The sequence below is a fragment of the Crocodylus porosus genome, unplaced genomic scaffold (assembly GCF_001723895.1).
Source record: "Crocodylus porosus isolate Cpor-Errol unplaced genomic scaffold, CroPor_comp1, whole genome shotgun sequence".
NCBI lineage: Eukaryota > Metazoa > Chordata > Crocodylia > Crocodylidae > Crocodylus > Crocodylus porosus.
Window position 1 is genome coordinate 120,594,146 of NW_017728943.1, and position 24,892 is coordinate 120,619,037.

General features: G+C 45.1%; 1 protein-coding gene and 1 long non-coding RNA gene across 2 annotated transcripts in view; one reads left to right on the plus strand and one right to left on the minus strand.

The window, feature by feature from the left end:
• Positions 1-1,963: 1,963 nt before the first annotated feature.
• Positions 1,964-24,892, minus strand: part of GINM1 (glycoprotein integral membrane 1) — a 30,534-nt gene continuing 7,605 nt past the window's right edge. Inside the window, exons 2-8 of the mRNA XM_019550098.1 lie at positions 18,111-18,170; positions 17,746-17,842; positions 14,747-14,898; positions 9,707-9,863; positions 8,147-8,277; positions 5,542-5,705; positions 1,964-2,869 (exon numbers count right to left, since the gene is read on the minus strand). Of these exons, the coding sequence (XP_019405643.1) occupies positions 2,761-2,869; positions 5,542-5,705; positions 8,147-8,277; positions 9,707-9,863; positions 14,747-14,898; positions 17,746-17,842; positions 18,111-18,170 (870 nt within the window). The 3' untranslated portion in view covers positions 1,964-2,760. The remainder of the gene's footprint in view (positions 2,870-5,541; positions 5,706-8,146; positions 8,278-9,706; positions 9,864-14,746; positions 14,899-17,745; positions 17,843-18,110; positions 18,171-24,892) is intronic.
• On the plus strand, positions 6,842-7,789 carry LOC109320124. Its single transcript, XR_002103721.1, has 2 exons — positions 6,842-7,031; positions 7,133-7,789. It is a non-coding gene; the product is annotated as an uncharacterized LOC109320124 (long non-coding RNA).

Below are 24,892 nucleotides of genomic sequence, written 5' to 3' on the forward strand. Positions count from 1 at the left end.
CCCAGTCCCTGCACTAGTAATGTTGCAGTGTTGTAGCTATGCTTGTAAAGCATAAATATATGCATGGTTGCATTTTGGTTTCTTAAACCAAAACACTTGTTCAGTTCAGTGCTTGGAATGAGGTGGACACAGTAATGCCAGCTCAAGGGCTGTTTGGGTTTTTTTTTGGCTATGATAATAGACAGCAGCAACACCAGTATGATTCCCTGCAGACCTGAGTACAAGTGTCCTGTTTTGTCCTTTAGCACAGATGACAAAACTGAAGGAGGTGCTTTGATCCTTTCCAACATTTCTCAGATGGGTGAGCTTGTTTCATGTGCTGCAGTTAGGACATCCTCCTCTATCATGCTAAGCGTTGTTGGCACCAACATGAAACAGTTGCTTTTCAGTCTGTTGTCCTTTGGAGAGCTATCAGCCATAAGCATCTTGAATGGATTTCACAATATTCACTGTAACTCCCTGCCACTGGGCTTGAGATGCGCATGCTGAAGCTGCAGAGTGGTCCTTATAACAAGTCTGAGCCTTTTGAGTTTTTCAGTGAAAAACTCCCAAAACAATATTTTTGCCTTCTCCTTTTAAATGTAAGTGTACTAGTGACCCAGTACCACTGCAGGAATAATTCAGTAGTTCTAGGATTGCACATGTTATTGCCAGTTCTCTTAAAATCCCAGCCAAGCTGCAGTTATTTTTTCCCTCATTCTGTGACGAACAACTCAAATTACACGTACTGACCCACAACGCTTGTCACCATCCGTTCTATTTTTCATTCATTAGCAAGTTAGTTGTTACAGCCAATCACTTCAGGGCCTTAAAAAACCAGCACCCCTCCCAAATTTGCAAGGTATTTTCAAATAATTTAAGTCAGCCTGAAGCCATGGCCAGTGAAACAGTCATTTTAAAGTCTCCCTCAGGCATCTGGCTGTGCTCTTGTGTCCTTCCTCCGCCAATATGTAAAACATGTACTACTTAAAAAAAGGGAACATCTGGCTCATTGACATCAACCTGCATATAAGGCATTGGCAGCACTCAGTCTGGAAAACTATTATTCTTGCAGCTGTTCAGCTGATGGTTAAATTTGCTTGTTGCTTTCCAGGTGTCTAGTATAGCTTTCTGAGTGGGGAAAGTAAAAGGTAGACCAGCTTCCCCAGAATCACTCTGGGGAAGCTGCCCACTTACATCAAAAGATTTTGTCCTGGAAAGATCTGCTGCTCTTCAATACATAATGTTCAGATCTTTTCATTCTGAACCAGTTAGTGAGCAATGCCTGGATGATGTACTAATACATCATAAACAAACTGTGACCCTCCCCCTTCATTTAATAACTTAAAAGAGAGCGCTAGAACTGGAGTGTCATGACTACACCAGGCCATACTCTTATGTGGCTAGATATGCTTTACCACATAATTACAATTATTACCTTGTATCTTGGGTAATACATCCTCCTTATTACATTTTCCAGTGTGTGAAGTGTGCAGCAAGGCAGACCATGGTTTTGGGGCTAACAACCCTGTATAGTGTCTCATCCTAATGCAATCTCTCTGTGGGAATGCATGGCACTGATAGAGGCAGCCACCTCTCTATGAACTGTCACTACTGTGGCGTCAGCAGTTTCACTGGTTAAAACTCTCCCCTGTAGGCATGGCCTTACTGTTCTTCCAAGGAATGTGCAAGCAACATATGTTGCCCTTGTTCATAGCATTTTTTTAAACAGGACTAGACAGCCCAAGTGTTCAAAGACCTAATACTCCATTCAATGCAAGAAGCTGCCCATTTGTTCTTCAGTCATGACACTCTAGCAAAGATGGGTATTCCCCCCCCCACCCCTTTGTAACAAATAATGTTATTCATTGGAAGAGCAAGGCCAAAACTAGATTACAATTTGTTTTTTTCTTCAGCTAATGTGTTCTGCAAACTGCTGTTTAGCTACATTCATGTTAGAACTTCCACAAACCACATAGTTTAATAAACAATTTAAATGTTAATTTATTTGAAAACTCATGGCAATACAAATTAGTCTGGGAAAACTGAGCCTCCACTCAGTACAGTTAAACCAGTCTTTTAAAGATATTTTGCTCTTCTTGTTGAGAAAATTTACATGGTACTGCAGTCCATGATATACAAAAGAGCACACTAAACCTGCCACACAACTTTACAAGTGCTATCAATTTTTAGTGGAGCAGGGAGGGTCCTCATACAAAATTGAGTGTTGAATAAAGTGCTTGAAATACCAAATTGCCTTTCAGTTTTGTCTTGCATACACAGTAACTTGCTATTATAGTAGTACAAATATTTTATAGTGATTATATTTTCCCCACAAGGCACACTCAATAGTAGCAGACCTAAAACGAGGTTGGCCAGTTTTGTTTGGTCTTACAGGCACATGTGTAATTTATCTGCTCTACTCCTGTCCCCTGTTCTAGATAACTACCTAGGGAATTTGGGACATCCTGTATTTCATCCCACTACAAATTCAAGGACAGCTGAACTGGGTTCATTTAAGGGAGCCCATTCTCCATCCTAGCATTTGGGAAATTACTTCACAGAAGTTAAAACCTGTTGTAGCACTTGTGTTGAGAAGCTGCTATTCTTTACCAAGAGGAGCGGGAAAGTTAAGTTAGTTTTGGGTCTCAACCTTGAGTGTTCCTTTAACACAAATCAGCCAACTTACAGGTTTCTTAGTAAGAAACAAACAACATAAAGTTCAAGTGCCAAATTTTAGGTCAATTAAAGTTTCATACAAAGACTCAAAAGTAAACCCGGTTAAGTACACAATTTCTCCTCTACGGTCTCTGATTTCTCTGGAACAGGCGGAAGGAGACTAAGTGTAACCACAGGAACAGTGCGGATGTCATCCATGGAAAGCAATCCTCTGAAAGATACATATTACTTTTCATTAGAAAAGAGTAAACACACCAACCTGCACTCAAAGCTGTATTTATTTTTAATGCATTCTCACTGTGAGGCACTCTTCTAGGTGATCACAGCTTTAGTTCACTTGTTAAATGAAGAGGCAGCTCTGGGCCTGATGTTTGAGAACAAAACTGAAAACATGGCAAACCTAGGTTGTTACATGTGAAAGAGCAGGTGCAGAGCCTGCTTCACCCATGTGCACTCTCAAACACTTCAATACGCTACCTCCTACTATCATTTCCTAGGACCAGCTACTGCACAATAAAAACACTGTCCAATTTAACATGCTGCCAGGACAACAGTGATTAAGACAGAGATTCCATGCCAATTGAGGGCTGACTTTTTCAATCTACTTCCAAGACTCCTAAATCCTCCTTTAAAATGAGATTTGGACTCACACATGCCAATTCAAAAGGTGAAAAAAAATGTTTACAGGTAAAGGGGAAAAGATAGAAACCTTAAAAACATAATTTGCAAGTCTATCCTTCCAGTACTGCCTGTATAGGAACCTGCTCCTTGGAGGGCTTGGGCAAGCAGCAGTGAGGTTTCGCATTTAAGTCTGGAGATCCCCTGTGTTGATCTCAGACTGCTACCTCAAGAGAGCTCTAATCAGGTGCTTCCTTGTGCAGCCTGAGGGCAAAGATCAGGCTTTTTCTGGTTCTGCTTAGTTCAAACTCTTTTGGAAAGGTGTAAGTTTTATCTACAGAGGGAAAGTAGCTTAAGTGGCCAATTCCAGTCTGTTCTCTGCTGCATCCCCACTGACAGTTGACTTCACCTGCTCTAGTTTAACAGTGTCCTTTGTGTGCACTGAGGGGGCAGAAGGGGACTATAGCAGATGCTTTGGTAAAGGGCACTCGTAAGTAGCTTCTCAGTTTACTCACCCATTATCCCCCTTTCCCTAAGGGCCTCTATACAGAAACTAGGATCAATTGTACCAATTACACCATTCACTAAGTGCACTAAGAAAGCTGCAGCTGCAAAGTCACATGCCGGGCTCTCCATTTCAAGCTAATGTGACTAATCCAAGTGTTAGACAGATAGCGGGAAAACACTAGATAGATCTGAGCTTTGCCCTCCTATCTGTTTCCTCTGATGCAAGAGATTGGTAGAGCCAGTGCATGACAGCACTCTCTCAATGGGTTGCTCAGAAGTTTGCGGTCAGAATCTAAATCCAGGCTGACTGTGGTTTAAGCAATTAAATATACATTATAAAACCACGTAAATGAGTGGTGGCCGCTACCACTGTTCAGAAAGGGTTAGTTTTTAAACGCTACCAAGTCCAGGAGACCAGGTGAAAAATGTTGACTAGGAAATATATATAATGGTTTCAATGTTCTTTGGTTTGTCTCAGGAAGGCAGAGCAAGTCTAGTCACATAAGTGCAATGTATTTTATTTGTTATTCACAGTGTACTGGGGATTTGGCTCACTGTCAATGCTAAGCATATGGTGTGCAGGCATAAAATTTATATGTGGAGGCTGCATGAGGCAAAAGAAAACACAGTTAAGGATGCCTGGGATTGCTGCAGCACATTTTCCATTGGGAATTGGGTGTAGCCTTAAGTCTTACAGCCCAGGAGTTAAACAAGATCAGACTGACTTGTACTACTTTAATTCCAGCACAATGTAGTTAAAAATCTTCATGTCCGTTTTCTTAACCCTATCGGGGATGGCAAAACACCACACTTTGCTCATGGAGCCAATGCCTTTTCTCTCTGGCTATCTACTATGCCAGACTCCAGGTACTGTTTTCCATTGTCAAAGTGTTAACATGTGTCTTATTAATTTCATAGATTTCATAGACATTAGGGCTGGAAGGGACCTCGGGAGATCATCGAGTCCAGCCCCCTGCCCAAAGGGCAGGAAGCAGCTGGGGTCATAGGATCCCAGCAAGATAAGCATCCAACATACTCTTGAAGGTGTTCAATGTAGGTGCTTGAACCACCTCCGCTGGCAGACTGTTCCAGACCTTGGGGGCTCGGACAGTAAAGAAATTCTTCCTTATGTCCAGCCTGAAACGGTCTTGCAGGAGTTTGTGACCGTTCGACCTCATCATCCCTTGGGGCGCGCTGGTGAACAGACGTTCCCCCAGATCCTGGTGGTCATCCCTGATAAACTTATAGGTGGCCATCAGATCACCCCTGAGCCTGCGCTTTTATCTCTGAGAATGCAGTTGATGAGCTGCCACCAGATGGCAGAGGAAGCAGAGAGAAGAGTATGTATTTCTGCTGGCTGGGGACAGCATGCGATTGACTTACATGGTTTGATGGTTTTCAAGAAGCATAAAGAATTATTGGTAGGGCCATGCTGCATGGCAGTGAGGTTCAGCCAGAGTTTTTGGATTCTATACTTGACCATGATGCCTTTGCGGGGGCTTAAAAGTAGCTGGCCACAGATAAACACTCAGCTCCTAAACTGGATTTCTCAAAGGACTCCTAAGAATCTGAAACAAGCTGAACAAGAATTTTCAAAAGAAAATATTGGGGGGGGAGGAGGGTTGTTTTTTTGTTTACAAACATTTACCTTGGGAGACCACTTCCACTGGACAGCTAATGACAGTGGCTGCCTCCTTTAAAGGTTCCTATGATGCCTATACTTTTCTTTTTGGGGGATAAAACATGAGAATTACTTACTTGTGTTCACAGGAGGGAAACAACATCTTTAAAACTCTTATTATAAGAGCTGCTCCTATGATTCCAACCACAATGACCTCCATCAAATTAAAGAACACAGGGAAAGATTCAAGCCAGAAACTGCACAACTTGTTTCTCAATTGTTCCACCCACTGGCACATCACCTGCAACCAAAGAACAAGATTGTTTATGACCTACTTCAAGGGCAGTTTGTCTAGCTACTGCTAAGTCTGAAAGCCTTCAGGCTTGGGAGAGTTTAACAAATGCAAGTTTTGAATTTCCAAAAGCTACTGATCCTAGCAGCAGCTCCTGAAGGGAGATGTCATTTAAGTGAGGAGTCAGTGAACTGAAAAGCATAGAACCAGTGAAGGCTTAGTGGAAGTGAAAGCCTGACTTAGGTTTAAAACATATTCACTGCTGATACCCAGAACAACCTTTCCTATATGCATGTAGCAAACGGAGAGAGAGCTGGTGGTAGAGCAACAGTGTGCGATGCAATGGGACATGAATTAGCCATCTGAAGTATGCTCAATACACCACCAGAGGGTAGTATGATCTTGGGTCTGTCTGGAGCAGCACACTGCCGAATTTGGAACTCTACCGTTATGGTAAACATTAGCTGTGCTTTAGTATGACAGCCAGGGTAAAACCAATGGAGACAGTGCTCTTTCTTCCCGTATAGCATGTGGCGCAAGAAAACACACGCACAGCAATAACAGTTCTTCCAGGAAAGGAATACCCAGAAAAATCTTCCCATTTGTCATGACTTGTGCTGACTTCTTTGTGCTGAACAGCAGTTGCAGAAGTGCTGCATTTCCTGGAAAGCCCCTCCCCCTCCCTGGAAGAGCCCTATTCATTCCTTCTCCCAAAATTTACATTTTGCAGCTGCAGCCTCTCACTGAGATGAAGCTGCCTTTCCAAAAGTAGCCTGGCCTCTCTGCTTGCACAATGATTTAAGTTGCAGCAGTGAGGAGAGAGTCCACACCTCATGTAAATAATTTTACTGGTCAACAAAAGCATCTGTGATAACATCTTTACATTCATCATCATCTTGAACTCTTTGCCCTTGCTCTAGAACAAAAGAGCAGGGGCATAGTCACTGACACCAGTGTGAAAATAATTTATAACTGAAGGAAATCCTTTTTACACAACACAGTTTGTGAGCCTCATAGTGAGGTCAGAGTTCAATATGATTCAGACCAGGGGTTTTCAACTTGTTTGGGTCAGTATACCCCTCGCAGCCGGTTAAGAAGGCAGGAATCCCCCAGTGGTCAGATGAGTGGGTGGGGGTGGGGGCAGGGTATGCCCAGTTGAAAACCCCTGGTTTAGAATAGGACGGTCCAACTCTCAGCAGCTGGTCCTGCTTCCCCCACCCCACTGCTCCTGCTGCTATCACGGGGGTCTCCAGAGGCACCCCCCTCTGCTTTTTGCCCCTGTTTCTGGGGGGCAGAGAAGCATAGCTTGTAGTGGTGTGCTGCAGGGGTTCATGGGTCCTGGTGTGGTGGAAACTGTAGCTCATGGCCGTTCAGAAGTTGGACAGCTTCAATTTAGACACGATATGAAAGACCATTACGTCAAAAAAGTTCAAAAGAATTTTAGGAAGAATCCTAGTCATCAGTTTTCAGAAAGCAAAGCCAACCACTAACTCATTACTGTCGGGAAGAAACTCCTGCTATGTTTAGATTATCCCTTACATGTCCACTTTTAGGAGTTTTCTTGTGTTTTCCTTTGAAGTACTGACTGCTAGCCACTCTCAGAGAGAGGAGGCAGAATTCCTCAAGTTCTCAGACAATCTGGACAACCAGCCTTAGATGACTGCAATTACTACATTCCTACAACACATAACAGACTATAACCTCACTGAGATTGCAGCTGTCTGGCTGTGCCTACACAAGCAGCAGACTGCACAGTTGTTACTGCAGTAATTTAGTACTTGCATAACCAAGTATTACTGCGTCATAGTGTCTCCGCATTCTTTTTCTGATGCTACTGTAGAGTAGTTTATTACTACTGCACAAAAGCATCGCATCACTGTTAGTGACCCCAACACTACTGCACAGTAGCATCTCACGTAGATGTGGCCTCTGAGTGCTTTTTCAGATAAAGTAGGAATTGGAACAAAAACTGTAACCAGCCTCTGAAAGACACACTTCATAAGCCATTGTAGTTGCTTCTCCCAAATGCAAATGAAAACCCCAAGACAGAATTCTGAAAATGAAAAGCTCACACGCTATTCTTTAAAAAACAACAAAAAACCCAACAAAAAATCCCCAGCTTTTAATGCTCTTGCAGAAGCTACATATGTTTTTGTCTGCTGCCCTCATCAGCCAGATATTCATGGAAGTAGGCTTATAACTTTCTACTTGCTTCTGAAGGGAACAGTACAGATACACCTAGAGAAGTTGTTATAGTAAATTTCAGAACCAGTTAGTACAGTGTTAATGGTTCAGTCTTCTCGACAACACCCTAGTACCGCAACCATCTATTGCTTTTCTTGGATTTGCCACCAACTCTCATCTATGTCTGCCACTAAATGCCAAGTTAGAGAGAACTTGCCGCTCCTTTGTTAACTGGGCCTTAGAAATGTACACCAATAAGAGATTACCTTATATGAAGATGGAGGCTCTGTTCCAAGAGGTGTCTCTGGTAACTTGCCAGGTAATGTCTCTTCATCTACAGTAGTTTCTGCTTGCCTGAGGAGGTACTGACTGGTGGTTTGCAATGGATCTTGAATGTCTACTGAAGAAAGGATTAGTTAAGTAGTTAAAAGTTTTAGCCTCCCCATTTCATACACTGTCTGTGATGCAACAGCTGACAAGACAAGCTAGAAGTAAACTACGCCATGGTTGATGCAAAAATGAACATGAGTCGCCAGTGTGATGAGGTAATAAGTAAGGCTAACCACGCTCTTTCTTACAATCAGCAGGTGCATCATGAGCAGGTCTAGGGAAGCGATAATTCCCCTCTATGCGGCACTGGTGAGGCCGCAGATGGAGAACCGCGGTGTTTTGGGCACCGCACTTCAAGAAGGATGTGGATAACCTTGAGAGGGTTCAGAAAAGGGCTACTCGTATGGTTGAGGGCCTGCAGGTAAGACCCTATGAAGACAGACAGAGATCTGAATCTTTTCAGCCTCTGCAAGAGAAGGCTGAGAGGTGATCTTGTGGCTGCCTACAAACTCATCAGGGGAGCCAGCAGGGAATATGGGACACTGTTTACCAGGGCATCCCTTGGGGTTACCAGGAATAATGGCCACAAACTGAAGGAGAACAGATTTAGATTGGACATAAGGAAGACATTCTTTATGGAATTCTTCGGCCATTGCCAAAATATGGAATGGGCTTCCAAGGGAGGTGGTGTTTTCCCCTACCTTGGAGGTGTTCAACAGGAGATTAGAAAGGCATCTGGCTGGGGTTACTTAACCCCAGCGCTCTTTCCTGCCTGGTGCAGGGGGTCAGACCCGATGATCTACCAGGTCCCTTCTGACTCTAGAACTCTATGAATCGATAAAAGAATGTTGTATTTACATGCACACTGCAGAGTTATCAGCATTTACAGGGAAGATGTAAATAACTGATTTTTTCATTTGACCTCTACAGGAACTTTGAACATCACAGAGGTGATGCTACCAGGTACACTTAACTGTGATCAGCAGTTATCAGCTAAAAGGTGAGAAAAGATCGGATTAATTTGACCTAACAAAACTGCCAGAGAATTTGATTTACAGAACTGAAGTCTGAACACATTTTCAATACAAAGTAAAAAAATGAATAACCAAAGCCATTCCCTATAGTTAGCACTAAGCCAGACAGGAATCTCCTCTATAGTTTTCATTTCCAGTCTCAAGGAGAGCTTTTGAGAACGTTTTCTTGTAACGTTAAGCCAGTAACTTTTTGCTATGATGGCCCAATTAATACCAACATTTCAGAAGAGCTTCTGAAGAAAAAGCTAATTTGAAAAAGAACAATAAGAATAACACATGGACTACTATAGCAGAGAAGTAAACCACAGCAACCAATGTCCCTTCCTGGTCATGAAGAGACCGTATCCCTGGCATGTCCCTTCACATGTGCACATCACAGTTTCCCTATCTAGAAAACACAAATAGCGATCCTTACCTGCCTTTATGAAGTGCTTTGTGACTGATGAGCTAACTATGACATACCTTTTCCTGGGAGGTTGGGAAGTGTAAATAAGACATCATTATCCCTGGGGATGGAATAGAGCATGCTTTCTTTCAAAGGAACAGAGTAGTTGGAATGTCTCAGGACTCTCTGGTCCTTAACTAAGATATCCACCTCAGTAACTTCCTCCTGCTGCACCTGCAAAAGGAAAAAACATTTCAATATTACTGTTCTAAGCAAGGGTGAGGAACAGGAGTGGCTGAAAACAAGTAGCGAGTAAAATGGGCAATGTATTCAGGGCTGGATGTACAGAGCTCACTGACAAACTGACCGTAACCTCCTTTTTATTTATTTAAACATTTCCATGATTCTTATCATATCCAAACAAGTGATCTTACAGCAGGGGCAGGCAAAATATGGCCCATGGGCTGGATCCGGCTTGCCAAATGACTGGATCCAGCACTCTGCTGCCCACATGGTGCTCCATATGAGACTGAGACTCTACTTGCTCCTGCCAGGGCAGCCTGTGCCACACTCCTGCTGGCCCTGGCCTGACCAGCATGCAGTTTCTAGTGGGGCTATTCCCAGTGCGGCTGCAGATGGCCAGATGCTGCCCTGCTCACCTCACCTCCAGCAGGACCCACACAGGTGAAGCTTCCCTCCTGCCCGCCCAGAGTGTTGCAGCAGGGGGAAGAGCAGGAGAAGGAGCTGCCACTGGAGGCGAAGGGAGCAGAGCAGCACCCAGCTGGCTGCAGCCGCACCAGGAACAGCCCTACTGGAAGGTATGTGCGCTGGCCAGGGTCCAGGCCTGCAGGGTTCTGTTCCCCTCACCTCCAGCTGTGGCTACTGCTCCTGCCCCTGCCGCACCGCTCTGGGTGTGTGGGAAGCCAAAGCAGGGCAGCTCCTGCCCACCGCATGGAGCTCTGGCTCCAGCTGCCAGTTGCCTTCCACCTGCTGCTCCAGGCCACAGGTGGCTACTTTTCATGGAGCAGCGTGGCAGAAGCAGCAGCCATAGCTGGAGTCAAGGGGAGCAGAACAGTCCCAGTCAGCACGCACAGCTTCCAGTGGGGCTGTTCCCAGCGTGGCTGCAGCCAGCCATATGCTGCACTGCTCCCCTCGCCTCCTGGTGACATGAGCCCAGCTGGCCAAAACCGCATTGGGAACAGCCCCACTAGAACCTGTGTGCTGGCTGGGGCCTGGGCTGGAGGGTGTGGGCAGGAGCACAGCATGGGTTGCCCTGGGCAGCACTTGACCCCATGCAGAGTGCTGAAGGGGAAGCTGCCGACTGGGTGAGCTCTGCTGCTCACATTTAACTGTTCACAAACTGATAACCAGGAATACCTTACTGGTTATCATTTGGCACAGGACAGGAAGCAGTCCGGCAAGGAAGTGGGGGTATGGTGCCCCTGAAGGCAGGCAAGAGGGAGGGAGGGAAGAACAAGGAGGAGGAGGAGGAGGGGGACTAGTACCAGGTATGGCAGGGAAGCAGTAGGGAAGCCACAAGAGGCATGATCCTTCTTGTGACAGCACAGCCCCAGCCCCTTCCCCACTATCCACCCCAAGATGTGCGTATACCCGCTGCCAGCAATGCTGAGCCAGAGCTCCACAGACCCCACTTGCAGCCTCTCGGCTGCCTGCCATGACCAGCCTGGGCTCTGGGCAGGCCAGTGCTTCCTGCCATGGAGCCTGGGCTGCTTGCAGGTGACAGCATGGAGGCTGCAAGCAACTGCACTGGGGTCTGTGGAGCCCTGGCCCAGGTAGTTGCTGGCACCAGGTACACATGCACCTTGGAGCAGGTGGTAGCGCAGCCCTGGCCCCTTCCCTGCCATAAGAAGGATCCAGCCCCTCATAGCTTCCCCACCATCTGCCTGCCCCAAGGCATGCATGCACCTGGTGCTGACAATGAGCTGGGCCAGGGCTCTGTGGACCCCCCTAGAGCTGCTTACTGTCTCCCCGCCACCTGCTGCAAGCAGTCAGGGCTCCCTGGGCAGCTGTGCACTGGCAGCAGCAGAAGGCAAGGGATTTTCCCAGCTCATTGTTGCTGCCTGGAGAAAGAATACAGGTAGGGGCTGCTCCCTGGTAGATGCAAGTTATCAGTTAACTATTTAACCAGTAACATTCAAGGAGTTTAAACCAGTACTTAATTAATCAGTAGTTACATCGCTAGCATAACCCACATGAGGTCTGCAATGTGGAAATTTATCAGCCAAAATGAATACAGCAGCAAATGCAAGTAGCGAGTGTGAGCTACTGGCTGAATGCTCTTCTCAGGCAGTGCTCACCAACTGCCTAGCAACGCTGTAAGCATATTATTCACAATCTGTTCATTGTCTGCTGATAACCAGCAAAAAACAAAACAAAAAAAAAAAACCTTGAAAGCCTCTAATATAAAAATAAGATACAGTTTAACCTACTAAAACTACCAAAGTCATTCAGAAAGGAATGCCTCCTATTTCTGTCCCTCAGCCAAGTATCACTGAGAAAATATTAAACCTGCACAGAAATTGTTTACATTCTCACTGAATATGCGACTATTTTTCAACAGTCTCCTTCTCCATCGGTCATCTGTTTCCACTGAAGAACAAAGTAAAAGTCCTTGTCCTTATTACACAATCTCTAGTGCTTCAGAGTCATCCCACAAATGTTGCACTTGTAGTCAGTCCTTCATCCTCTGAGCTGTACAGTGGGTGGGAGACTGCCTCTGTAGTTTGCAAGCTGGTGTGTAAGTGAGCCCCTGTCTTGCAGAAATAACTTTAGACATGCCTCTGTCAGGATGGGCCTTCTGCATGCCATGTGTCAATTTCTTCAGGGTCTTGACCTCTGAGATTACTAAGGCTCCCTTAGGCAAGAAGTCAATAAGAACACCAACCATGTCCACTTAAAACAGAAAAATTAGGAGGCACCACTTTCTGACTGATCCTCATATGACGTTAGGATACATGCTCTTGTTCACCAGTGGAAAAAGGCTGATGGTGGAGACTGTGTCAAAAAAACAGATGTGCATTCAGACATGATGAACAAGTTTTGTGCAAGTTTAATATCGTTTCAACAATATTTGGCTGAGAAGAAGAGGCGTTAATTTCTGACTGACCCTCATAGCTTCCTAGTAGGTCTTCCTAGTACATATCAACAGTGCAGTTAACATAAAACATAGCTAAGTTACATTCACTCATAACTAATGCTTCATTATAAAATTTTCAAATAGCATATATCTCAAGGGTGGCCACAGTTACTCACCCTGAGAGTCACACCTGATCCTCCACTGAAGTTCAAGAGCCAGAGAAGGGGTGGGGATGGGGGTGGGGGGTGCTGAGTGACCTGGAGTGGAGGTGACACCCCCCACATCCAAGCTGCTCTGGCTTTCCCTGTGGGGACCGTGCTGAAGCCCCTCCCCAGCAGCCCAGTGGCTGAGCCAGCAGTCCCGGAGAGAGGAGGGCAGGCTCGGGGCAGGCTCCCTGCAGGGAAAGCCAGAGCAGCAGGAGGTGCAGGGTTGCACTGTTACCGGGAGGTGCTTTGGGGAGATGTGGGCAGGGCTTCAGCCAATTTGCAGAGAGCCACAACTACCATGCCAGTGAGCCACATATGGCTTGTGAGCTGTGGTTTGGCCACCACTAATGTACCTAGTTCTTAATAAATTACAATCAAGTAGTCTGACAGGCTACTGGATTCTCTAAACAAACGTGCAATCTGCAAAATGCCTGTAAATGAAGTCCTGGGCTATTCTGATAATTCCTCATTAACAAAATACCACTGCTACATTGCAGTACTAGATTTCAAAATAAAATTTCATCTAACACCACACGTGTAGAAAACAACAGATGTGCATTAGACTATAGGCTTGAAATTTCTCTTTGCAACTTGAATCGTATTGTGTGCTCAGTGCCAAACCTCTTTGGTTTGAATATTGGTTACCAATGCAACGGAAATTCTGGAAAATAAGTGCTGCACATTTTAAAGCCTGGTTAGAGCTACTTCCTCACTTCCCATCTAGTTATAACTACTCCGCATATTTTCACAGATATTGGATTCTTTTTAAGAGACCATCAGCCCTTAGTGTTCATCTGAAATCCTGTTTTATGACTTTACTTTCCAGGCGTTTAAATTCACACACAAGAACCTAGAAGGAATAAAGATCTACATGGCCTTTTATGATGAGACCAAATGCTGAGATCTGGTGTGAAGCTAAGCACTCCAGTGACAAAGCACTTGAGCACCATTTGAATTCAGAACGAAACAGAACTACTGATGCTTACAGTTAAACGCATGCTTAAATTCTTTGCTAGGCTGCTATTGGCAAGATAGAACTAACGGTTCCCTTACCTGAAAGGCTGACTATCTCTGCAGAGAAGCACCGTTTGTTGGGCAATACTTTTTTACTGGACCAACTATATAGCTCATCCAGTAAGAGACAAGAGATATTAATATGCTAGATGCGAATCTGCAAGAGGCAAGGTTTGCCTCGTCATATCTTCTACTGGACTCCAGTAAAAGATACTTCCAAACAAGTATCTTGCTTTTTGCAGGTTCTTTGGACTATCATGACTGCAACAACACCACTACCACCACCATCCTGCTTCTCACTCATCTTTGTCAACTTTACAAGTAATTGAAGCTAATGAAAGAATCCTGCAATTCTGTAAGAAAGCAAAGTCTCATTTAAAAACAAACAAATAGACGTTGTAGGTGAGCTTAGCTTTCCTGGGTAAATGCATCTTTTTTTTTTTTTTAAACAGAAGCATGTATTTATATACAAGTGGACTACAACAGGTAGCTGCAATAGCAATATGGAAAAGGTCTTATAATACAGTTAATGCTATTCAAATACAAAATAGAGTAGTAAAAATTTTACTCTTTAAAAAACAAATCAACCAGTCAACCTTAGTTTGTAGTAAGACACCAAACTTTGAAATCTTGTCTTTATAGCACAGCCCATCCACACAGATAAGCATCACATCTATCCCTAACACTGACAGTTGTTTTAGCAGCTACATATTCTCAGAACACTGCCCCACACAATTAGAGTTAAAAGTTTAAACCACTGTTCTGGATTTAGAAAAGGCTAACAAACAATCAAATTTTACCTGCTTTCCATCGATTTCTGTCACCTCTTCCTGAATGACAATTAACTGCAAATTGGAGGTGGAAGCCAAAGGCCACTCATGAACCATAATGCGAACACTGACAATACCCAAATGTCTTTGATCCAGTAGGTTATCAGAGTTTCCATTCTCCACTGTCAACAGATAATTATGCAGTTATCAAGGTCACAAAAGTGAAACACACACCCAACCCCACAAATGACACAGATGAACATAAAAGTGTCAACGAATGTAACTGGCTAGGAATAACATGTACTCAAAGATACCAACTTCTCAATGCCAATAAATGAATAAATCACTACTACTTCTCAAGTACAACACCCAGAAGACCAGCTATGCTGTAACATTGGTAAAGCAGCCTAGTCTTTATTTTCACCTGCCCTACAATTTTCTGTCATTGCTATTGCTGGTGGTAGCCACCATAGTTTTTGCTGCTATGTCACTTAACCCCACTCATGGTAGAGCTAAAATGATAGAGGGCAACTGTCTTCCTGAACCAGCATTCAAGCAATCCAGCTGGCACTCTACAGTTACTCCTCTGTTGCATTCACATCTCAGTTGTCCAACATGACCCACGAGGATGAGGATGCAGACAAACCAACTGTTTGTACAACAGCTTATACAAAAATTGCTCTGATTGTTTCTGTAGGTAAGCAGGTCAAATGCCCCCTCCCCAACACTACTTTCTGGAAACCTGCTTGACTCACACCCCCTTTTCCTTTTTCAAATAGCCATTAAGGAGAACTGCTGCCTTCTGAGTTCCAAATGGCAGTCATCAAATTCTTCAGGACAATGTACACTGCTCTTCCCCGGAACCAACATCTTCAGGACCCAAGAATTCTCTCACGCTGTGCAATGGGATCTCCCTTACCCAAGCTAGGCTCGTAAATTGTTACCCATGCCTTCTTATGTGCCTTCAATCCCATGTTCTAAGGCTACCCACAAGACCCTAGCACCCAACCAGAGATGACCCTAGCAGGATGCAACCTGTGTCAGGCCTGGACATGAAGAAGCTGGCAGCAGCAGTGGGGTGGGGGATACCAAGTGGCCAGGTGCGAAGCTGGTGGCAGCAGCAGCACAGAGTCACCAGCACTAGGTGGGCCCTGCAGGATGAGCCGCAGCCGCTCCACCCAGCTCCGCAAGGTCCTCCAAAGCTTGGGGCCCAGGGTGGTCCCCCTGATTCACCCCCCCCAGGGATGGCCCTGAACTCAACATTCCCAGTTAGTAGATACAGAATAACCTTCTTCTCTTATTCAGTGCTTCTCTGTATACACCTACTAATCCCTCCTATCCCACCACTGTTGAAGTAAAATGAAGCTTGCAGTGGAACACTTTCAATGAGGATAGTAAGGCATGCTGTTCAAGGCCAGTCTAGACATCATGGCTGGGTTGTCAGTGCAATCCGCAACTTGTAGGTTTTAGGGGAGACATAAATGTCTTCAATCATCCATCAACACTTTGGCATTTCCGTAGCCTTCATATTTATATCCCATTAAAAGCAAATTTTTTTTTTCCCCAATACCAAAACAAAGGTTTTAAACAATACCTTCCCCCATATCCCCAACTCACACCTTCCCCAACTGTCTGACCCCCCTGCTACAGTGGTGGTCAGGACAAATTTAAGATGAACCTCTGATAATTGGATTCTATACATGGAAAATTTATAAATTTGTTACAATTTTCCATGTATAGAATCTACACTTGCAGATTTCTTGCAAGTCATCTTCAATTCTGGTAATTACAAATGATATATTCTGTTCTTCAGACCATGGAAACAAGGCAATTAGAGAGTGGTGCCAAAAGTATGTGTTTCCAGCTCTGGATCCCAGGCCTAAGACAAAATAACTGGTTTCATCACAGTTTCAGATTTATATAATACATTTGTAAAACAAACAAAAACCTCCATCCCGATGGCAGATTACTGGCTTAGAAATTAATGAAAGCAGGAGTTGAAAGTACACAGCATCCCGCAAGATTAGGCCTTATATTTGTCAATAAAACCTTGGCTTACATTTTTGAGTCAACTGTCTCTTAAGTAAATTACTCTTTGAGATGTTTTAAAATCTGTATCAGAGACAGAAAGAGATAGGAACATACCTAACTACAAGAGACAAACAGCAGTGTGTTATTATTGCCTGCCCCCACTGTCCCTCTGAAAAGGAGCTGTGTTAAATTAATAATTTATCATTCTCTGGGTTTTCAAAAGACAAGGTCACGTCTCAGAGAAGCAATTTTAAAAGCATTAGCATGTTCTTAGGAAAGATCTGATCATAAAGGGCAAATGATCTCAGAAACCAACCTTGAGACTTATCATAACTAGTGCATCAAAAAACCATTCTGCATATAAGAGGATCTTCAATCAAATTAACATAATAGTCTCAGCTTCATTCATTATGCAATATGCTGTGTATCTCCAAGAATCAAAACACTTTTGAGTGGCACTTGTTGAAGTATAGCATTGAATTAGTGGGGAAAACAATTATTTCCTCTTCCACAGGACAATATTAAGATTGCAGTACTTGTACAACATAGCAGCCTAACCTATGAAAACCTTGCCTGGCCCCTTGGATGTGGAATTAAGATATCGCAACAAAACATACTTGAAGAACCACATAATTCTAATTCCCATTTCTCCGGCTGAACTTTTTGGATATGTTCCAAACAATACAGAGCCATTAGCAGGGTGGAGTCACATCCTTGCATTTACATGGCTTAGTCAGTGCTACAAAACCTTCTGTTTACAGAAATACATACAAGAGCTGTATTTCAACTGAAACTGTTTAAATACAAGCATATCCATGTCAGAGAAACAACTGAGCAAATCAGATTCTTCCCCATCCACAAATTAATTCTGTATTTGACTACCCTGGAAATAGATTGTTTTCATGCTGACCTTTGGAGTGTGTTACAGTAATAAGTTATGCTTTTCTTTGGATAACAAAGAATTAGATATCTCAGACAAAGAGCTAAGATTTACTCACATATTAGAGTTGGACACTTTATCCGGATAACACCAATCTTCATAAGAAAGTCATTTACATATACTTGTCCATTAGCATAAGTGACATTAAAGAGAACCTTTAAAAGAGAGAGAAAGAGAAAGAGAGAAGGTAGTTAGCAGAAACTGCATACTTAAATTGATCATGTCACATTTTCACTTTAAGAAATACATAGTAAATGCAAAGTGAGGCATTACAGAATAAAATAATGACATCAATAAATCAGAAAAAGTAGAATATTTAGCACAGGTTCATGAAGTCAAATCCTCCCTTCACATCTGCATGCCCAACACCTACTGGTTCATAAGTAGAATTTGGTTCATAACGCATTCATAGGTCAAACGCACCTGTTTTTCATGAAGTTCCCCATTGGTTCTCAACACAGTAACATTGACTCTGACAGTCTCCTGAAAAACAGTAATGAAAAAGGCAGTCCTGTAAGACAAAGTGCATCTCACAGTGCAATAAGATACTGAGCCCACAGACTAGTTCCATATGCTGTACTTGGAAAAAATAGGGAAGTGTGTAGGACAAGTGAGCACACTTCCCATTTGTCCCATCTGGAAAATACTGAAATGTGCTTAACTTGTCCTATTCAACGGCTGTTCTTTGAAGAGGACTGATAAGGAAAAGAATGACAACTGCTCCCTATTTAGTGGAGAAGTGTAATTGTAAAAAAATGTGAGAGATCAGCAGGGATCCACATTTTCTGCATGCAACAGAAAAATATGAATTTTCTCCTTTAAAGGAGAAAAACGCAGGAAACGGCAGGTTTCTCCTTGCAGGCTGGCAGAGTTCCAGCTTGCAAAGAGCTGCTTGGGGCTGGGGGAGTGGGAGGAAGGTGATCATCACAGGCAGAGGATGCCACATGCATGTGCACACATATGCACGTGGCAGCAAGGCAGCATGGTAGAGACCAGTTCCCGCAGCTCTTTGTAGATAAGTCTATGAGGGGGAGGGAGGCATAGGTGACAGGGGAGGGCAGATGGGGGGGTAAACTGAGGTGGCGGCAGCAGTTTGCAGTAAGCCCCCACAGTGAGTGAGGGAGTGGGGCAGGGTTGGCAGCTGGGGTTGGGGGCACCTGCCCCACTGGGGCACTGCACGGTGCCCAGGGTCAGAATACATGGCTGTAGGACCCAGCTGGGTAGTGGGATGGAGCCATGGATGGCTCCTCCGGGGTGGGGCTGGCAGGGGAGCTGGCTCCCCACTGCTGTGCACACTCCCAGAGAGGGGTCAGACACTAGAGGCAATGCATCGGGGTGGTATGGGGGGGGGAGGAGGAAGCAAGTGCCACCTGATTTGTGTGCCAACACCAGGGTACAGGCTTCAACCTGGCTGGACCAACATGTGCAGGAGCTACTTCTGCGGCCCAGTGGGCAGGACCCAGCATGGGAGGGCAGAACAGGGTGGCAAGACTCGCTGCTGCCACTGGGACCCCCAGGCCAGCCATGTCACCAGCAGCACAAGGAGTAATGGACATGGGGGAGAGCTGCGCTGCCCTCTCCTCCTCCTGCTGCCAGCTACTCACACGCCCGGCCGTAGCTCTACCCCAAAGAGGAAGTTGGCTGGGGGGCAACATGGGTGGCCTGAGGGCGGTGGCAGCCACTCAGCCACTGGGCTCTGGTGGTGAGGTAGAACCACAGCATGGCATGCAAGTGGCTGGTGGTAGGAGGAGGTGAGGGCAGCAGGGTGTATGTCCCATCTCCCTCCCCCCTTGCTCTGTTACTCATCACGCTGCTGGTGGCATGGGGGTCCTGGAGGCAGTGAGTCTTGCTGCACCGCTCTACCCTCCTGCACCGGGTCCTGTCTGCTGGACTGCAGAAGCAGCTCCTGTGCGTGGCAGTTCGGCCAGGCTGCAGCCCCATACCCTACTGTAGGCCCCCCCAACATGTACTTAGGTATCCCCTCCCCGCCCCCACACAGAGTGGGGAAGCTGAGGCTGGGGGAGGGGAGCAGCAGGTCAGGAGTAAGGAGGGGCACCCACAGGACTAGGGGGTCTGTAGGTTGGGAGTGATGGGCACTGGCATATTAGGGCTGCTTAGCACCACAAAGCAACAAAGAGAAGCCACAGCTGGACCTGCATACTGGTAAGTGAAGGGGAGCTCTAATTTTCCATGATTAAAAAAAAAAACAAAAAACAAAATAAAAAAAAATCAAAATATATAGATTTTAGAATTTATTTCACGATAATGATTGAGGCACTGATCGGCTTCCAAACTGCTTTAAAATTGTAAATATATCAATAAAGCTCTGTGTTCAACTGATACCTATATAGGTAGAGGAGTTTCATTTTAATCATGGGAAAATGCAGATTTTGGAAGTTTTTAATCAAATCAGAAATCATCAAGCAAAGCCCTCAAGAAAACACACATTGTTCAACATACGGATACGCTTGAGACACAGCAGCTAGAGATGGCTGAGACCCAACAGAGCAGGGATGAGCACTTTGTTTAGGCTGGAGGGCCACTAAGCCAGTGTTAATGAGCTATTGAGGGCTGCACATACATACGCATACATGCACACAGGAGCTCCCTGCAATGAGGCCAGGGCTAACCCCAGAGCGGGAGCACAAGCTTGCCCAGAGCTTCTCCACACTGTCCTGCCCTGCCAACAGGGCTCCTGGCCTATGCACACACACACATACCCTAACCCCGCAGCACCCACAAGCCCTGATGGTAGGGCAGGATGGGACGGCACGGAGGACCATGGCCAGGCTCCATTAACCCAGGGAGAGGTTGAATGAGCTGTATTCAGGCTCCGGCCTCTACTGGTACTGCAGGGGCCGCTGGATGGAAGCAGCCCCATCCACTCACCCATCTCCACATGGCAGGCCCTGAGTGAGCTGCACTCAGGCCCTGGCCTCTGCTGGCACTGCATGGTGCTGGACAGGTGGGTGGGTGGGACTGCTTCCTCCCACCATCCTCTGTGGTGCCAGCAGAGGCCAAACCCAAAACCCAAGTGCATCCCTCGCAGTGCCTGGAAGATGGGAGTCCAACACTGCAGGCCCTTGGCACCACCCACCAGCAGAGGCTGGGGTCCAAGTATGGCTCACCCATGGCCTGCGGGGCTGGACTTCATCTCCCAGGCAGCTACGGGGGATGTTGAGTAGAAGCAGCCCCACTTGCCTGCCTGGCAACAGAGGTGGAACTGCCACCCATACAACCCACTAGCAAAAACTGAGGTCCAAGTGTGGCTTGCCCAGGGCCTGCCGCATGGTGCTGCTGCAGCCCACCAGATAAAATTAATTGGCGAGCCAGATCTAGCCCGTGGGCTGTATTTTGCCCACCCCTGCAATAATGTATGCCACCTATTCCACTCCTAACAAGACTGTTACACAGTTTTAATGCTTCATCCAGTTTCACTTTCCAGAAATATAATAATGCTATTTAATACAAAACTTTCATCCATTAAGTAAAGGGCATAAAAGTAACACTTCTTTCAGTTTTCAAAGTTGCTCGTTCATTTCTCCACTACTTTTCACTATCTTTCCAAGTCATGCACACATTCCCAACCCAGACATTTCCCACCCTTTCCAGGCCCAGATCCAAGAGATTTACTCACTTCTCAACTGCAAATTGCCTCGATTTATTAAATTACTGCCTCCCAGCATCATCCAGTCCCTTAAGACAGCTACAACCTCTCCTCCTCTTATTGGCAGGACTGAGTGACAATTCCTTTGTATCTGGTGCCTTTCTTCAAAACCTCCTTAACCTGCCACAGCCCATTCCCTTTTTGTAAAACAAGGAAATCAAAATCTTCTGGGAACTAGACAATTAGTAAATAGAGCCACACCATTACCCTGCCCTTTTCTAACAAAGCAGAGTTATTTCACAACTCCTCAGTCAACTATCACATCTCAGCCTTAATGGATTTCACTGGGGTTTTGCTCTCTTTTCCATATAGGTAATGTAGCCTCTTGCTGCTGGTTCATCTTCTCCCACTGTATGGTATACTTTGGTACACCTTTCTTGATCAAATTCCAGGGCTATCCAAGCATCTCAAAGAATCTCACATCACTATTTTACTGATACCTACCAAATATTCTCCAGCCTGGGCTTTCAACCCTGGGCTTTCAACCCTGTTTTAAAGAAGAGTTTAGGCTCACCTAGATTTTACAAGTGGTTTTTTTTTAAAAAAAGGGTTTTTTACAAGTTCTAAGGGACAGGGAATGCCTTATTATCTTCATATAGTACACAACAAAGCAAAGCGCCATTCCTAAATAGGACTTTGCATCTTTGCTGGTATATAAACGATCCATAGTAATTATTATTTCACCTCCCCTATGCTGGACAGTCTAAACTACACCTGAAATGGACTTGGCGGGAACTAGGGTTAAATTAAAAGTGAACACGGTTTAAAACCCAACAGAGAGCTGCTCCCTGGGAAAATGACTCATACAAAAGGTAAATCTGTTCTCAGTGCCTGTTACAGGAAGCAGATATCTACACCACCTTTTCTCAATCATCCAAGAAAAATGAAATCCCACCAGTTCATTTGGGGAACTAAAATTAGTTAGTCCATATATAGGTCAGATCAACAATAAAACTAAAGGGCTCAGACCACAGTGCTTTCAGCCAATTCCCTTTCCGTGCTAACGACATTCTTCTCTTCAGGTCCATACTAATTAGGTATTTAGAAAGTGACACTTGATTTAACTCCTGACCTAACATTAAGAGCACTACTGTATTACTTTACATCTTGCATTTCTTTAAGGTAAGAGATTTACTAAAACCTTTGCCTTGTGATTTTCATGCTACTTTTGCTGGGTGAAGGAACTCTGAAGAAGCCAAGGGCACAATTTCAAGGCCATCTTAATCTTACCTCTCTTTTTAGGTTTCCAGTGCAATTTTAAGAAGTATTCCACAAAGTTATTTTTGTTATATATCTCTTCATATGAATATCAATATATATAATCTCTCTATAGAATGACTCATTCAAAATACAAGTAGGGGGGAAAAAAGAGCTCCGTATAATTGTTCAGAAAAATAACAAATGGGGAAAGCTCATGTTTTGTAAGTGTTCAGCTGAGAAATGAAAGGAAAGGAAAACAGATGTACTCACACACAAGCAAATATAAAAGCTTACTAAATGAAATTATGCATTATTCTTTAGTTTTTTTCAAGGTTTTTCAATCCTTCCGTGGTTTTCCAGAGTAGCTAGTCTTAAACAAAAGCATATAGTCTAAACTTAAACACATCAAGTTCCTCATCAAGTAGGGGTGCACCGAGAGAGATTTTTTGAGCCGATACCGATAGCCGATTTTTAAGGAGGCATATTGGCTGATACTGATTCAATTTCCAATGCAGCTGCCTGTAGCTGCTAAGTCCGTTGTGGTGGAAGGGGACAGGGTAGGGAAGGGATGTGGGGGGTGCAGATCAACACCCTCCCCCCGTGGTAAAGGAAGGGGCAGGGCAGGCGCTGTGTCACCAAAGCGGCATGTAGGACAAAGCCGTGGCTCGATGGGGGGTGTAGGGCAGCTCTTGCTGCTGCTTGCACCCCTTGTGCCCCTGGATTTGCATAGGGCAGGGTGGGTAGGCTGCAGCTGTGGGCTGGAGCGAGGGCTGGGCTCAAGGCAGGGGCTACGGAGGGGGCTACAAGCACCCCAACTTTCGCCATAGCTCCGCTCCCAGCACTGCTGTCACCACATGCCCAGTGGAGCTCTGGCTCTTCTTGGTGCATGGGTGAACACGGGGTGTTGAGCCAGGGCGGTGCTGAGTGCACAGCACCAGCAGCACTGGGAGCGGGGCTACAGTAAAATTTGGGGTTTTGGTCTGGGATTTTCCATCTGTAGCCTCCGTCCTGAGCCCAGCCCCCACCAGGAAGAGCCTGGCACAGGCCCTGGCTCCAGCCCGCAACTGCAGCCTGCCTGCCCTGCCCCATGTAGATACGGGGGCACACGCCCCCACCCTCCCAGGGTGCAAGCAGCAGCAGAAGCCATGTTCCCCCTTCCCCCAATGAACTGTGGCTCTGTCCCAGATCTGTCCGTCCCCCTCACCACCCGCAATGCCCCTTCCCTCCTCCCTCCCCGTCCAGCACAACTGACTTACCAGCTGCATGTCGCTCTGCTCCTTTCTGCCCGAGTACTGCATGGGGCACAAGCATTTATTAGCCAAATTATTGGCTGCATCGGGCTGATTTCCAATACAGTTAATTTTCTTTATATTGGTACCAATTGTATATCAGACCGATGTATCAGGTAGAAGAAATTAAAAGTTTGAAGCAATTCCCCATCTGTATGCTATCAACATGCAGTCACAATGCCTAAGTCCAGACAAAGCTGAAGTGCTGATAAGCTGCCAATACACCATAAGGCCGTAGGTCCTGATTTAGTCGGACCATAGGTTAGCAGCGTGAAAACATTCCCAGGGTCTTTAGCCAGCTTGTATTAAGACAATGGTAACTCTCCTTTTGAGTAGCCTCTTGACATCCTTGTTCTTTCCACACCTGTAACAGCCTTATTCCTAAGCCTTATAAATGGAGGCATTTGCTACTATTTGGTCATACTGAATCTATTTGCATGCTAGATAGAGGTTTTAAGGTTCTTTTCAATCTAGAGTCCAAAGAGTTAGTGTTTTGGCACTGAAGAATTATTTACTGTTATTTTTGCCTTAAACGTATTTGCACTGGTACCGAAACGGCTCTCTGACACAGCAAAGGAGCTGTTATCTCTGCGAGCTGCTAAACCCAATCCTAAAGGCCTCAGACTAAGAATAAAGTCACTCCAGAAACCGAGTAGTAAAACTCAAGATACCTATTTTGCAGTACAGTCTGTGTCACTACAAGGGTTACTCTGCCTGGTTTTTAAGGCTCCTTTGGCTCTCCCGTTCCTGCTTTTTATTTATTTAAAGTTCCTTGAAAAGGACAACTTTATAATAGTATCATATTAGCATGAATTTGGGTTTTTGGTTATAGCTGTGTTAGTCTGAGGACATAGGCAAGCAAGGTTCTTTGACTAGATGTGAGGTATGTTATTAGACAAACTGAGTAGTTGGAAAAAAGTTCTTAGTAAGCTTTCAGGCACAGTCATCCTTCTTCAGGCACAGGGAGCCTCTGTTCTGAGATTCCAAGCCTCTCTCATTTCTAGGTAGCCACCTGCTACCTAGAGGTATGTAGAAAAAGCATTTAAAGC